At 51.2% G+C, this 13,353-nt stretch overlaps 1 protein-coding gene across 1 annotated transcript; it reads left to right on the forward strand.

Moving 5' to 3' along the window:
* The first annotated feature begins 10 nt into the window (after nt 1–10).
* ASB18 (ankyrin repeat and SOCS box containing 18) lies at nt 11–11,677 on the forward strand. Its single transcript, XM_075711580.1, has 5 exons — nt 11–251; nt 1,240–1,507; nt 9,357–9,855; nt 10,518–10,631; nt 11,492–11,677. The coding sequence occupies exons 1-5, from the start codon at nt 11–13 to the stop codon at nt 11,675–11,677; spliced, it is 1,308 nt and encodes a 435-aa protein (XP_075567695.1).
* The last annotated feature ends 1,676 nt before the right edge of the window (nt 11,678–13,353 follow it).

Below are 13,353 nucleotides of genomic sequence, written 5' to 3' on the forward strand. Positions count from 1 at the left end.
AAGCACTGGAATGGGCGAGTTACCGGGACCTGTAACAGAAAAGCTACAGATATCCCCCAAATTGGATTTGGAGCATCCTCTAACGGCTCACGCTCCTGCCACCAAGTATTACACGGCCCTGGTCACGGGAGACCTGAGAAACCTCGAGGTCCTGACTGACCGATACTATCAAGATGTCAACCTGGTTTTTGAGATCAGTAAAAATGAGCTGGAGTGGCAGGTGAAAAGCCAAGCATCTTATGGACTCTCAGGTACTTTTCTTTTAAAGGCCAGTCCAGAAAAATTAAAAGAACAGGTATTTACTAACCCTAAATAGGAGAGGTGCAGTGCATTTAAGTGCCTAATGCTGCTTTTATAGAGCCTGTTCCCAAGGTGGCTGGTTTTTGGTTAGCCGACTGTGCCCTGCAGCCCTAAATATTCAGCACTTTCTTTTATTATTTTCTTCTCTTCTGCACATACTAACCCACCAGAGGGGCACGGAAGTGTAAAAAGTGTATGTCCACATGATTTTTTTCAGGTTGGGATGGGGCACTCCGTGGTTTAGGCATGCTTGCAAGAGGGCCCAAATTCCCGATGCAGGTGCTCAGAAAGAGCAGCCCAGTCCTAGCTGCAAGAATAAGATGTTCCCAGGGTAGTGGTACCTGGTGCCTCCCAACTCCAGATGGTCCCTGTGGTCCCAGATGCTCACCGGGCACCGTGCATCTACTGATGGTCCCAGAGATCCCGGAGCTGCTGGGAAATGCGATGCCTTGTTCCAGCGGAGCCCAAACCCAGCTCACCCCATGCACAGCCCTGCGTCACCCTCTCAACACGCTCCCACCCAGCTTGGGTGCCTTCAGGCCCAGCCCAGTCGCAGCAAAGACAGGTTTTTTTCCTCCCCTGGGTGCAGGTGGGGAATTTGTGAGCCGCCTTTTAGCTCCTGCCAGCAAGGTCCTGCACACAGGGTCCCCTGTGCAGCTGGTTGCAGGCAGGGTAATGGTTCACCCAGCTCACGCTGTATGAAATCCTGCTCCTGGATGCACACACACCGGGGGAGTTTTGCTTCCCCTCTTGCCAACAGCACTTGGAGCAGCCACCAGCTGTAGCCAGGCTCTTTGAAACACCTAAAGCTGCCAGGGCACTAAAAGAAAAATGGAAAACGCAGTGTCTTGATTTGGTTTATTCACAAGGCTGGTGCACAGGGGACAGGAACCCAGCGGGTCAGCCCCGGGCATCAGCCCCGCTCCCTCCTCCCCACAGGGCTGTGGTCACTGGAGTACAAGCGGGAGCTGACCACCCCGCTGTGCCTCGCTGCCCGCCAGGGTCACGCCGCCTGCCTGCGCCATCTCCTCCGCCGACGGGCCGACCCCGACCTGGCACCGGGGGGGCACGGGCCCCTGCACGAAGCCTGCCTGGGGGGGCACACCGACTGCGTCGAGCTGCTGCTGGAGCACAAGGCTGATCCCAACCTGCGGAGCGACGAGGGCCTGGCCCCACTGCACCTCTGCACCACCCAAGACTCCCTGGGGTAAGGACAGGGTCCCCCATCAGCACCCCACCCCCCCCCCGATAACCTCGCTCCACACCCCCTGTATGCAGATCCCAGCACTTTTGCCTCTGTGGGGTGCAAAAAAGATGCCATGATCCCTGGCAAGGCTTCTCGCATGTTCCCACATCTCCCAACTGCATCAGCTGCTGCGGCACACTCAGCATAGACAAAAAGGGACATTTTGGTGCCAGGCACCTTGCACGGCCCAGGTCTCTTTCCCATGGACAGCCCAGCACAGCTCCACATGCTTTTTCTTCCTCCTCTTTTCTGATGATTTATCCTAAAATCACTATGTCCCGCATCCCAGGTCTGGCATGCTTTCCTCCAGGAGGTGCTCAGGATGGGTCCAGTCATGGGGCACATAGGTCACCCCAATCTCCTGCGCTCCTCAGCCCATGCCAATACCATCTACAAGGAATGTCGGTGCCAATCAGGGCGCCCACTCCTCCTAAAAACCCAGACAGCCCAGGGCTGTAACGAAGTGATGGGGTCTGCGAGATGGGGCATGATCCTCCCACCCCCTCACCCCACACAAGCCATGTACGGGTCCACTTTGGTTTATGGTCAGGGCTAAGGTTCAGCCATGTGTATCTGCTGCCTTCTTACCCTGGATTGGCATCAGGATCACATAAAGATGAGCATAAACATTGCCCTGAAAAATAAGCTTTTCATGTGCACGTGTATGTCTCAGTAGGATTTTAAGTGCCTGAATCATTAGACCCAAGAAATTGGGATTTTTTTTTTTTTTTTTTTTTATAAAGAGCTCAGCCCCTTGATATCCTGATGAAACTGCTTAGGGCTGTAGTGAATTTCATCACCTGCCAGCTTCAGTGAAAAGCCACCCCAGCTTCAATCCTCTCCCCTTTAGGCAGGCAACGAGCTTAACTAGATGTAGGTGGTGAAGGCAAGGTTCCCACTACAGATCCAATGTATCGTGGGCCAGGTGTCAGGGAAAGAGCTCTGCAAAAGAAAGGCAGCCAGAGAGGAAAAGGTTTGCAGACGTAAATATCTCAAGTCTGGCTTATGAATAAGACTTTCTGTGAGATGGCCAAAAATCAAGTATTAATCAAATTTTGGTTCAGCCAAAAATCTAGGAATTAATCAAACGCATCCTTGGTGTGATGCAGGTTGGAGGGATTGTGATGGGTAAAGGAGAATGCTACAAGCAGCCCTCATCATTAATCAGGAGCTGGTTTTAATTTCTTCACCTGAGCTCCCTTTTGACCTTAAAGCCTTCAGCCTCCAAACCCCAAGCCATCCTAAAAGCCCCAAGGTGGGGGGGTGGTATTTTAGACTTCACCAACTTGCTCTCCCTCTATAGAGATGGGGCACAGAAACCAACCTGGTGCATGGAGGGGACCCCATGGCCACAGATGTCCAGGTGTCCTGGTTTTGGCCAGGTTCTTCCTTGCTTGGAAAAAGAAAAATATTAAAAATGAACCACTGTCAACAATTTACATGCTATTTCCCCCAGAAGAACAGAGGGGGATGGCAGGTGAGACAGCAAACAGCAATGCTGGGATCAGACAGATGCAACGTGGAAACAGCTGAGTTATAAGCCCCTGAATATTGGGGCTTTAAAATGGAAATGCCAAGAGACCCTTAACTACACTACCTGGCGCTACGGGGGCTTCTACAATAACTAAGCCAACTCCCTTGAAAGATCAAAAATTAATAGATATTTCAGACAGGTTTTGAGGTTTCGACCACTGCTTTTCAATTGCAAAGACTTTGCTAAAGTTAGAGACTGAGGAGGTCAAGCTTTAGGTAACACAAACATTTCCTCTTTGATTAGGGGGAGACTACTTTACCTTGCCTTTTTTTTTTTATTTTTATTTTTTTTTTATTGAGTAGCAGATTTTAGGTCATCCTTAATTTTTTACTGACAATAAAGAACAGGTCATTGACCTACATAGAGAGCTATTTTATTTTTCTCCCTCTCGATAACAATGGCCAGAACACCTATGTGCCGGGTTCTTCTGTATTCCCATATACTCGGCAATTCACCATGGGGGCAGGACTTAAAACCTTTGAGCCTCTCAGTGACTGGGATAAAAAAAAAAATTATCTGGGCTTCCTTCCAGCCATTTGAGCTTCAGAATCCATGAGATTTCAACAAAAAGGATATCAGAGCTTTAATCTAGGAGCTTTTTGAAGAGACTGAAAAAAAAAAAGTTCCAGTAAAGTTCAGTCTTACCTTCTTCACTTTAGGAGCTGTTCATGCCAACATCGGCCTATTTAGTAAGAGTTCCTCTCCTTGACCTCTTTTTTACAGCGGAGATAATTAACATGGTGGGGTAAGATGAGTCTCTAAATTCACTGCACTCTCTCCCTGGCGCTCTCCCGTTTCCCTCTTAAAGCTGGGATGATTAAAGGAGTCTGCCTTTATTGGCACCCCGAAAAAAAATAAAATAAAAATAATTGAGGGGGAGAGGAAGAGTCTCAACTCTCCCGGCGGTGCTGGGGGGAAGAGCAGGCGTGGGGTGGTGGGAATGTACATCTCAGGGATGCAGGATGTAGCTCCTGCCTCCCATTGTGGTACCCACAGCAGAAGGGATGGCGAATGCTACCACATTTGTAGAGTCCTCCTTCAGATCTGTGAGTCGGAAAAAGCTCTCTGAAGATCCCAGGTTTCCCATGCAACCAGGGAGAGCCTACCTGGAGAGAAATCCCCCAGGGCTTGCCTTCCATGTAGGGAAGAGGGCTTAGCCAAGCCAAGTGATGAGAAAAGAAGATGTCACCCCTGACTCTCTGCAACTTGGGCTTATGGCTGAGTGATGCCTTTGTGCTCACTTCTTCAAGCTTTCTCTCCACCCTGGGAGCTGAAACCAGAGTTGTCTTCTGGCTGCCCCGCTCCAGCACCAAAGGATGGGAGATGAATAGTGAGATGGGTCAATGCAGGAGGAGACTTGGTGTCCGAGGGTGCTGTGCAAGAAACGATGGAGTAGGAAGCGAGTGCAAGAGCTGCCAGCTTTTGGGGAGAGGGTGGGTTTTGCTTAGGGGATGTTAGATGATGATAGGTCATCATGGGAGGAATTAGCAGAAAACAGGGGCAAAGCAGGAAGACAGGTACCTAAAAAGGCAATGCTAACAAGACAGCAAGGCTCCCAAACGCCAGGGAGATGGGCACTAACCCGACATTGGTGGATCTGGCCCCATGGCACCCTCCAGCTATTCCAGCATTGGCCCAGATGCACTGCCCTTTGGGCTGCAGGAAAGAAGCGTTATTACAGGTAAAAAAAGACCACAGATTTTAAAGGCCAGCATTTAGCATCATCTAGTGCTAAACCTCATCCTCTGCTCCAGTTAGCATCAATAAAATACAAAATTCAGAGCATTTGGAGCCATCATTTTGGAAACTTATCCCCCTGCCAGGGAAGACCAGCTTCTTAACTGGCCCTGAGCAAGAAATAAAGAGCCCAAAAGCAGACACAGAGCAGAACCCAAGGCCTGACCCTGCTTTTTGGAGAAGCTGCTCCCTAAGTCAGTGTGACAAAATGAGGGCTCATACAGATGAGTATCCACAGCTCATGAAGTTTTGGCAAAGCGATGGTGAAGAGACTGATGCTCCTGGGCTGGTGTTCGCCCCGCAGCAGCGGAGCGGTCCCCACACCGGCACAACCAGCACCGCTGTGACCAGCCTTCGGCACCGACATTGCTATGGTTCACCATTAGGCTTACAGTGCTCAAAAACATTTTCGTCTTTCAAGAAAAACAGGCTTCCTTTCTCCTGCTCGTAGGAAATTAATAAGAATAATCCTTACATTCGGAGCCAGGCTTGGGGAAGGCTGTTTTTCTGAGTGGGATCAATCCTGCAATAAATCACAGACAGATGGAGAGATGGTCACTCAGATGCCATGAAAAACAACCAAGCACAGGATGGGAAAGCCTCTCTCTGGCCCCAGGGAGGAGGGAAAAAACCAAACAGGAGATTTTTCCGTAAGAAAACTGAGGGCCTGAGTTGGTTTTTGGGACAGGAATTTTCCTCCAGCCTCCGCTGCCCCAGCCTCCTGCTCCTCCTGCTGGTTATTCATCGCATCCTGTTTCAAGCTAAATCCCACTTTCCCAGCCTGGGCATTTTTCATCCCAAACTGAGCAGCATGCAGCCAGGATGCTGGGAGCCATGGCCAGCAGGAGCCATCCTGGCAGCGAGAGGGCAGGGGAGGGTAATGGGCACATATTAGTGAGTGAAGAAGGAAAATAAAACCCAAATCATTTTATCCTGTTTATTTGAGCCAGGACCCCAGCGCAAGGCAAACCTGTAGTACTGATACCATTTATCACAAATTAGTGTGATTTTTGACCTAATGAGCGACTTGCTCAAGCAAGGAGACATTCAGGCGTGTTACCTATTGCCCACAAACGAGTTAGAGAGGGTTTGGAAGTGAGTTTAAACTAGTGAAAATTAGGCATAGCTGTGTGCGAGGATGGCTTTTGCGGGCTTGCTCCAGGGGTATCGCTGCTGCTGCAGAGCTGCTTGGCCAAGTAGATGGTACCAGGCTGGATGGAAAACAAACTGGTTTGCTTTGCCACCCTGTGTCTGAATTTCTGCTGAACAAAATCCATGGCTTCTTGCAATATTCCCAGAAAACTGGAGAGGAGCCCTCAAAAAGCAGCAAGCATTAGCTGAGCCCTATTTAATGGGATTTTAGTCTGATCTGATGGTGAACAACAGGGCATTAATAAAATCTAAGCAGCTAGAAATGCTGGCAAAGTGTTAGAGTGTATGACTTCATCAGCAGAGATTAGAGGCTAAAATAAGAGCATATAGCCAGCAAGCATGAACGGCATCTACCCGGCACCTGCTGATGCCCCATACATCCAAATAGGAGGCACGTGCTCCCTGCGAGGGCCCATTTCCATTAGAAGGAGGAGATCACCCCTTATTTATAGCCCCTCACTAACATTCCCTCTTTGCTAAGGGAGGAGTATCTAGGGGGGAAATTCAATATAAAACAACTCAGGTTTCTTCCAACAAGTTAGCCATTGAACTTGACAATAAATAAGAATAACCCTTCAGGAAAATAGCATCTGGGAAGGGTGGCATTTCTACCCTGGTATTTCTAGAAGGGTATTTGGATGGCTATCAGGAGACCAAGAGGAATCAAACTCCCTGTAATTGAACTCCCATCCTGCTCTCGGTAAGGGAAAAACCCGTGCATTTGCTGGAGGGGCTGGGCGCAGCTCTTGGCTTTGCCAGGCAACCCATGATGTACCACCCTTTACCTGGAAATGAAGGGCAGGGGAATATTCCCTCTGTCTTGCCTATGCAGATGTAAATCTTCAGCCTGGGCACTCTCAATACACAGCGCTTGCCAAAATCGGCATGGTGCTTGTGCTCAGGGTCTCTAGGCACAGCCGACTCCTTGCCTGGGAAGCGTGATGTATAAAAAAAAAAAAAAAAGAACAAAAGGGATTTTTCTCCTGGACTAGGCTGCTGCGTGTTTTGCAACCAAGTTAGAAATATATTTTTTTTTCCATTTTTCCCTGCAGAACCATCCTTTGGTTTGCCCTGAACATGTTATTTTAGGGTGCCAGAGCTAACTGTGACATTAGGATTAAGCTAAGCCGGGGAGGTCCCAAGAGTCATTATAATTAGGGCTACAAATTCCCTGCTGTCAAGGATGGACAAGACTGGTAAACATGACCACACATCCAGCAATAGACCCTCTCCAACAAAGTTTTACCGACCAGCAGCAGACAGCAAGTGCCAAAAAAACCTCAGTGAGACAAGCCATTGCTTGAGAAAGGGATTCAACACGTTTTAGAGTAAAAGAGAAGTTGTAAAGTGAGGATCTGAGGATTTGGGGGCTGGCACAACCCCACACTCAATCCGCTCACCCATAACTGCATCCCCAGCAGAGAGCATCTGCAGCGGATGCCTCTGGCGAGGTCCAGTGAGGGCTGGGAACATCTGGGAGCACTACACCTGCAAAGGCTGCAGAAACAGCCTGACCTCACGGATCCTGCAGGATTTTTTCCTGGCTAACTCAGGCTTGATACGCACAGGAAAAGTGGCCCAAGGAGGTATTTGCAGATCCTGCACTGCCAAGGACATTGAATGTCTCAGCAGCTCCTACCAAATCTTGGGGGAGGTGATGCTGCAAGTCCAGAAAGATTCAAGTAGATTATTATTATTCCTATATTATTATTTTCCCCACATACGTTAGCATTCATCTGGGCCAGGAAAAACAAGCAATGCTCTGGCACCATCCTTCCTCCCTAGGGCTCTTCTTCCCCGTTCCTCCTGCTGGAGGGATCAGGCTGGGACTTCACTCCCTCACAGCTCCCCCTCATTTTGCTTCTGTATCAGCTCAGAACCTCACTTAGGGCTCTGGGTGATACGTGAGCTAAAATAAAAGTTCATTAGAAGAAAATAAAACAGGTAGGGGGAGTTAAAGGTTGACACACCTCCCTAGATTCCAGCCAGCCACTGCTGAGGCTTGCTGAAGGATCGCTCTTCCCACCTCCCCAGCAGCATCTCTTGGGAAACACGAGCTCACCACATTTTTGAGGTCTTGCTTGGACAGCATGTAGGTCTGGCTCCCCTCCAAAAAATAACTCCTCCATGCCACAGCGGTGAGCTTGGCCCTGCACGCTAACCCAGCTGCCGACAGCCCTGCCCGGGCGGTGACATTGAGCTGCGCCGGCCTTGGCAGCTCCCGGCGGGAGATGGAGCAGTCACTTTGATTCATTTAGACTAGCTGATCACATCTGTTTACTCACATACACACCAAAAAAAAAAACCCCATTGGGGCATACCAGGCATTTCTAACCCCCATCCTTTGTCAGAAGGATGCAGGTGGAAAGCTCTGATAGGAACCAGTGTCCCCGCCTCACGGCGTCCATGACCCCTCTTTGCAACCACACACAGTGATGTTAGAGGGAAAGAGAGGTGAGAGCAGTGATTTAGGACGAGGAGCATTGCTTACCTTGATTTATTCCTCCTGGGAACTGCAGGTGCTGCCACTCCATTGTCACCGGGTGCCAAACAAGCAAGCAAAACTCGTTTCTGCAGACTTAAACCATCTGCAAAGGTGTTTCTTTTCAGGACAGGCAGAAAACAGGATCCTTTACTCCTCTCTGGGGTGGGACCCCAACACAGGCATTTTGGTCCCTTAATGGGAGAAGAGGAATACAATTTTATACCCAAGCAAACCCACACCAGGTTCTTCTGCGGCTCAGAGGCATTACTGAGGGTTTCCCTCCATGTCAGCTCAGTCTCAGCACAGATTGAGGTGGAGGTAGCAGTTTAGATTGTTTTCAGCTGAGAAGCTCTGTGGATGTCCAGCCAAGGGGTGGGTTTATATAGATCATCTCCACAACACCCCAAGGCTGCACCCGTACCAGGAGATGAAGGGGCCCATCACCCTGTGTGTCCTCATCATGGCCAGATGCATCCTGCACCCCTCACTGGCCGGGACAGACCCAGCTGGCGTGGCTAACTGTGGACACTGCTCCCAGTGCTGCCCAAATGTTGGCACAACCGGGACAAGGATCAGTGGTCCCTGGTGGGTCTAGGATGGTGGGACCCTGGTGGGTCAAGGAAACTCAAGGATGGTCAAGGATGAGCATTCATGAATGATGCTGGGCCAGAGGGAGATATTGCCTGAACCACCACTACCACCACTGCAGTGGGCACTAGCGCACAGGGTCACCCTCCCCAGCCTCTGCTGCTCCGTCCCAAAATCCTCAAGTGCCACAACCCCCGTGGGAACCCAGCTCCAGCATGACCCCCATCCTCACCCCACGCCACCTCCCACTCCAGCCCAAGCCCCCCAAAGCCCATCCGGGCGGTGCACCTCCCAGCCTCCCCATCTCTTTGCAGATGCGCCAAGCTCCTGCTGAGACACGGGGCCACCGTCGACCAGCCCAGCGAGGACGGGGGGGAGACAGCACTGCACGTGGCAGCCAGGCACTGTCTCTGTGACCATGCCCGTCTCTACCTGCGGCACGGGGCATGCGTCAACGCACGCAGTGCGCGGGAGGACACGGCCCTTGGCATCCTCTGTGGGCAGGCACCGGGTGCCGGTGAGGGCTGCCTGCAGCTTTGCCGGCTGCTGGCAGCCCACGGTGCTGACATCGATGCCCGGGATGAGACGCGGAGGAGTCCCTTGCACAAGGCATGCGGAGCCGCCAACGCTGGCCTGGCGCGCTTCCTCCTGCGGCGCAGGGCCGATGTCAACGCCATCGACTATGATGGCATCTCCCCCCTGGGCTGCGCGCTGCAGAGTGCTGCCTTCAAGCGGGAGCTGCGGCCCCACCTCACCGTCCAGCTGCTGCTCAACCACGGCTCCCAAAAGATATGGCCCCCTGCCTTCATCAAGGTACCGACCCCAAAACGGCCCCTGCACGTCCCCTTGCACCTGGGATTTTGCAGTTGGAGTCGGGGTGCTTTGGGAAATAAAAAGGTGGGAGGCTGGGAGAATTTGGGAGACCCTCCCAGTCCAGGCAGGAAGAGGGGACTATGGCATCGGGACTGGCGATGCTCCTGGGAATGATAGAAATGAAAACACCCATGCGGGGTGGCAGCAGGGAAAAGCAGGCAGGGTGAAGGGCAGGATGGAGCCAGCATGGGCAGGGGAGACTGGCAAGGAGGATTTTTTCCTGCGTGGGTATGTCAGAGACAGGCTTGGTACATCAGCCATCAGTGCAGCTGCCTTATGGCTCTGCGTTTCATTGATTTTACATCAAACAATAAAGAAAATATTATCCTGGCTTATCACACACAAGCCAAAAATGTAAATAAGAAGCAGGGGCTGCATCCAGAAGAAGTGCCACAGCAAGGCAGGTCTTCCCACCGCTTCACAGATGGAGAAAGGTCTTCAAAGCGTGCCAGGACAAACCCTATGCCCGCCTCATACCGACACAGCACTATCCCAGCCTGGACTGCAGCAGGGTGGGACAAGCCCCGGCTGCAGCACATGGATGCTCTGCCCCTCTGGGACATGCATCTTTGTCTGAAACCCTTCGCATTGCCCACGACTAGGTGCTGAAGTCCTGCGCAGCCGTGCCAGAGATCATCGAAGTACTCTTCAATTCCTACTCACAAATCCCCATATCTGAGAAGTGGGCTGACGCCGTGCCGGAGGAGGTGTTTCAGGTGAGAGAGCACTGGCGGTTTGGCAGGGAAGGCTGAGCCCCGAGGAGGAGTTTTTACCCACCAAGAGTTTTTTCCCCACCCAAACTTCACTTGGGTGGGGAAAAAATAAAGGCATAGTCCTCAGAGCACCACTGCACACCTGATTCACGTCAGCAGCTTTGCATCCCTTTAGCTGCATCAACACCAAACCCCCCATTCCTGCCCCTGGCCCATGGCAAATACAATCACAACACCTGGAAGTGACCCTGGAGCCAGTCCACTGCCCAGCAGGAGCCCACGCCACTAATTTTGATTTTAAAAGCTTGTCCCCAGATGTGCAACAGGTACGGCCAGCCTGCCCTTGAATGATCTTGGATGGCTGCCTTGCCCCAAAAGGTCTTTGGTTAGCTTGGCTGCGAGGGGGGACAGCCGCTGTAATGCAAATAAAGCCCTTCAGCACATTCTAGGGCATGGGAGAAATTATTTTTATTCCAAGCTAAGGAAAGCTGAGGCTGCAGACACCAATCCTGCTTTGTTTCCCCATGTTAGAAACAAGCGGGGCTCTTCTATGTCAGCTCTAAGGCTTTCTGCAGGGATGCTGCTGCCGGTGGGCATGAAAGCATCCTCCCCAAACAGCACCTGCAGTGAGGCTGGGTTTCTTCACATGTGCTTCCACAGAATTCCTCATCCAGCCTTTGCTTGCAGGAGCCGTGTCAGCACACAGACCCCTAACACACAGGCAAACATCACCGATGGGTTTCTTACCTCCTCCCCTTAGATCTTCATCTCAAAAGTATCTCTGGCTTGTTCAGCTTAATCAGAAAAAAAATAAAACCAACCAATGCTCATGTTTCTCCCCCCCCCCCACAATCTCTTTGCAGCAGCACCAGCTATTCTACGAGTCCCTTTTCCGGCTGGCAGGAACAGTCCGGTGCCTGCAACATTTATGCCGCTCTGCCATTCGGAAAAAGTTCGGCAGCAAATGCCATTGCCTTATCCCCTTGCTGCCTGTGCCCAAGCCTTTGCACGATTATCTGCTGCTGGAGCCTGAAGGAGTCGTGCTTTGAAGGGCTGACAGGAGCCGACCGAGGTCTGCCATCCAGCCCTCCCTTACCTTGTCGTCCCTTGGTGTAGCGCAGCAGCATCCATTTCTGTCAGCCGAGCGAAGGAGTGCTGGTTTTCATGATAGATGGTTGTTTTTCAAGGATTTATAACGTAAATAAAATGTGCTTTCGGCTGTAACTTTGTATAGATTTTTTTCTAATTGTGCTTTAAATAGATTATAAAGAGTAATAAAATGATTAGTAGCTGTTAGAAGCATGCTGCAAATATGAATAATACTCATTATAAAGGATCTCTGCAAAGCGGCAGGGCTCCTCAGGTGTGCAAAGGCAAGCACGCACGGCAGACAACTCAAATCAGCCCACGTGGACATCAAATCCCTTTGGAGATCTCCCCCATGAGTGGCACAAGCAGAACTGGGACCGGAGGTGCATCATGGAAGCCACTAGCAGGATGCGATATCCAGTGGCATTAATTTAGACCGTAAAATAGACCAAAAATCTGGGGTTTGATGTAGAAGCCGCTAAGAAAGAGCTGGTTTCTCCACGCAGGACCAGAGGTGGGGGGTGACATGGCCCCCTCTTTCTCCCAGTTCCCCATGGTCCAAGGGCTGCACCAGCACCTCCCATACCCGTCGCTGCTCCCAGGCTGGCACATGGAGGGACTGGGAATCTCTGTGGCAATGCAAAGTGGAGGAGTTTGGGTTTTCTTTTCCCACGGTGACTTGGCAAAAGGTACCAGGAGGAGCAAGGATTTTTTTTCCCAGACCCTCAGGCTCCCCAGATTAATTTCTGTTGAACCAAAGCAAGCGCGCGCACATGCCCCTTGGAAGAACAGCTGTCCTTATGCTGGCAGCTCTGCCACAACACTCGCCAAATTGTTTGGCCGCTTAATCACACTCACGGTTTAAAAATATATATAAAAATAAATCAGCCTTTTTGCGTGTTTGAGTGGACTTTGCACCAGCACCCAACACTATTGCGGGTTGTACAGCTGACGTGTGCAGGACGCAGGCAGCATCCCTGGCTCCCCGAGCTGGTGCCCCTGGAGCAGGGAGCATGGAAATGGGGAGGGAAAGGAAATTCCCCCCTCCCAGCTTCCACGTGCTGCTTCCACAGATTTCCTCGCCCTTTAAGTTGTATACAGATGTACAAGAGCATCGCCAAGCCCCCCTGTGTTCCCCACCTTTGGGGCCTGAGCCCTGTCCCACACAGAATGCCTCACAGCAAAGCCCCACGCCAAATCTCTGTGACACCTTGAGACCTGGCACTTCGTGACTTTAGTGGCTGTTTTACTTCATGGTTTGTTTCAGTGGTCGGAGCGGGGGGAAAATCGAAGGGGAGTTAGGGGAAATGCATCCTGGTCACTGTGTGTTTGAACCAGCCAAATCTAAATTTTGGTGCCTCTAATGAGTCTTTCATCTTTTGTGTGGTCCCCGAGCCGGGAAGAATGACACGTTTTACATCCGTATTGGGCAAGTTTGCATGGAGATAGAGTCCCACCAGGTGATCGCATCCTCCCCCAAAATCCGCGACCTCAGCTCGCCACCCTGCAGCTACCGTCGGCGAAAAAAAAAAATGCACATCAAAGAGGGGGGGTGGGGGAAAAAAAAAATAAATAAAAAAAGCAGGTCTGTGCGGGGGAACCTGGTCGGCCGCGGGGCTGGGAGGGGCAGACGGCC

The sequence above is a fragment of the Pelecanus crispus genome, chromosome 5 (assembly GCF_030463565.1).
Source record: "Pelecanus crispus isolate bPelCri1 chromosome 5, bPelCri1.pri, whole genome shotgun sequence".
NCBI lineage: Eukaryota > Metazoa > Chordata > Aves > Pelecaniformes > Pelecanidae > Pelecanus > Pelecanus crispus.

What these genes read in the sequence shown, in the direction of transcription:
- ASB18 (XM_075711580.1), top strand. Translation starts at nt 11, where the DNA reads ATGGGCGAGTTACCGGGACCTGTAACAGAAAAGCTACAGATATCCCCC. An exon ending in ACCACCCAAGACTCCCTGGG is followed by an intron (nt 1,508 to 9,356) that starts GTAAGGACAGGG and finishes ATCTCTTTGCAG; the next exon opens with ATGCGCCAAGCTCCTGCTGA. An exon ending in GGCCCCCTGCCTTCATCAAG is followed by an intron (nt 9,856 to 10,517) that starts GTACCGACCCCA and finishes GCCCACGACTAG; the next exon opens with GTGCTGAAGTCCTGCGCAGC.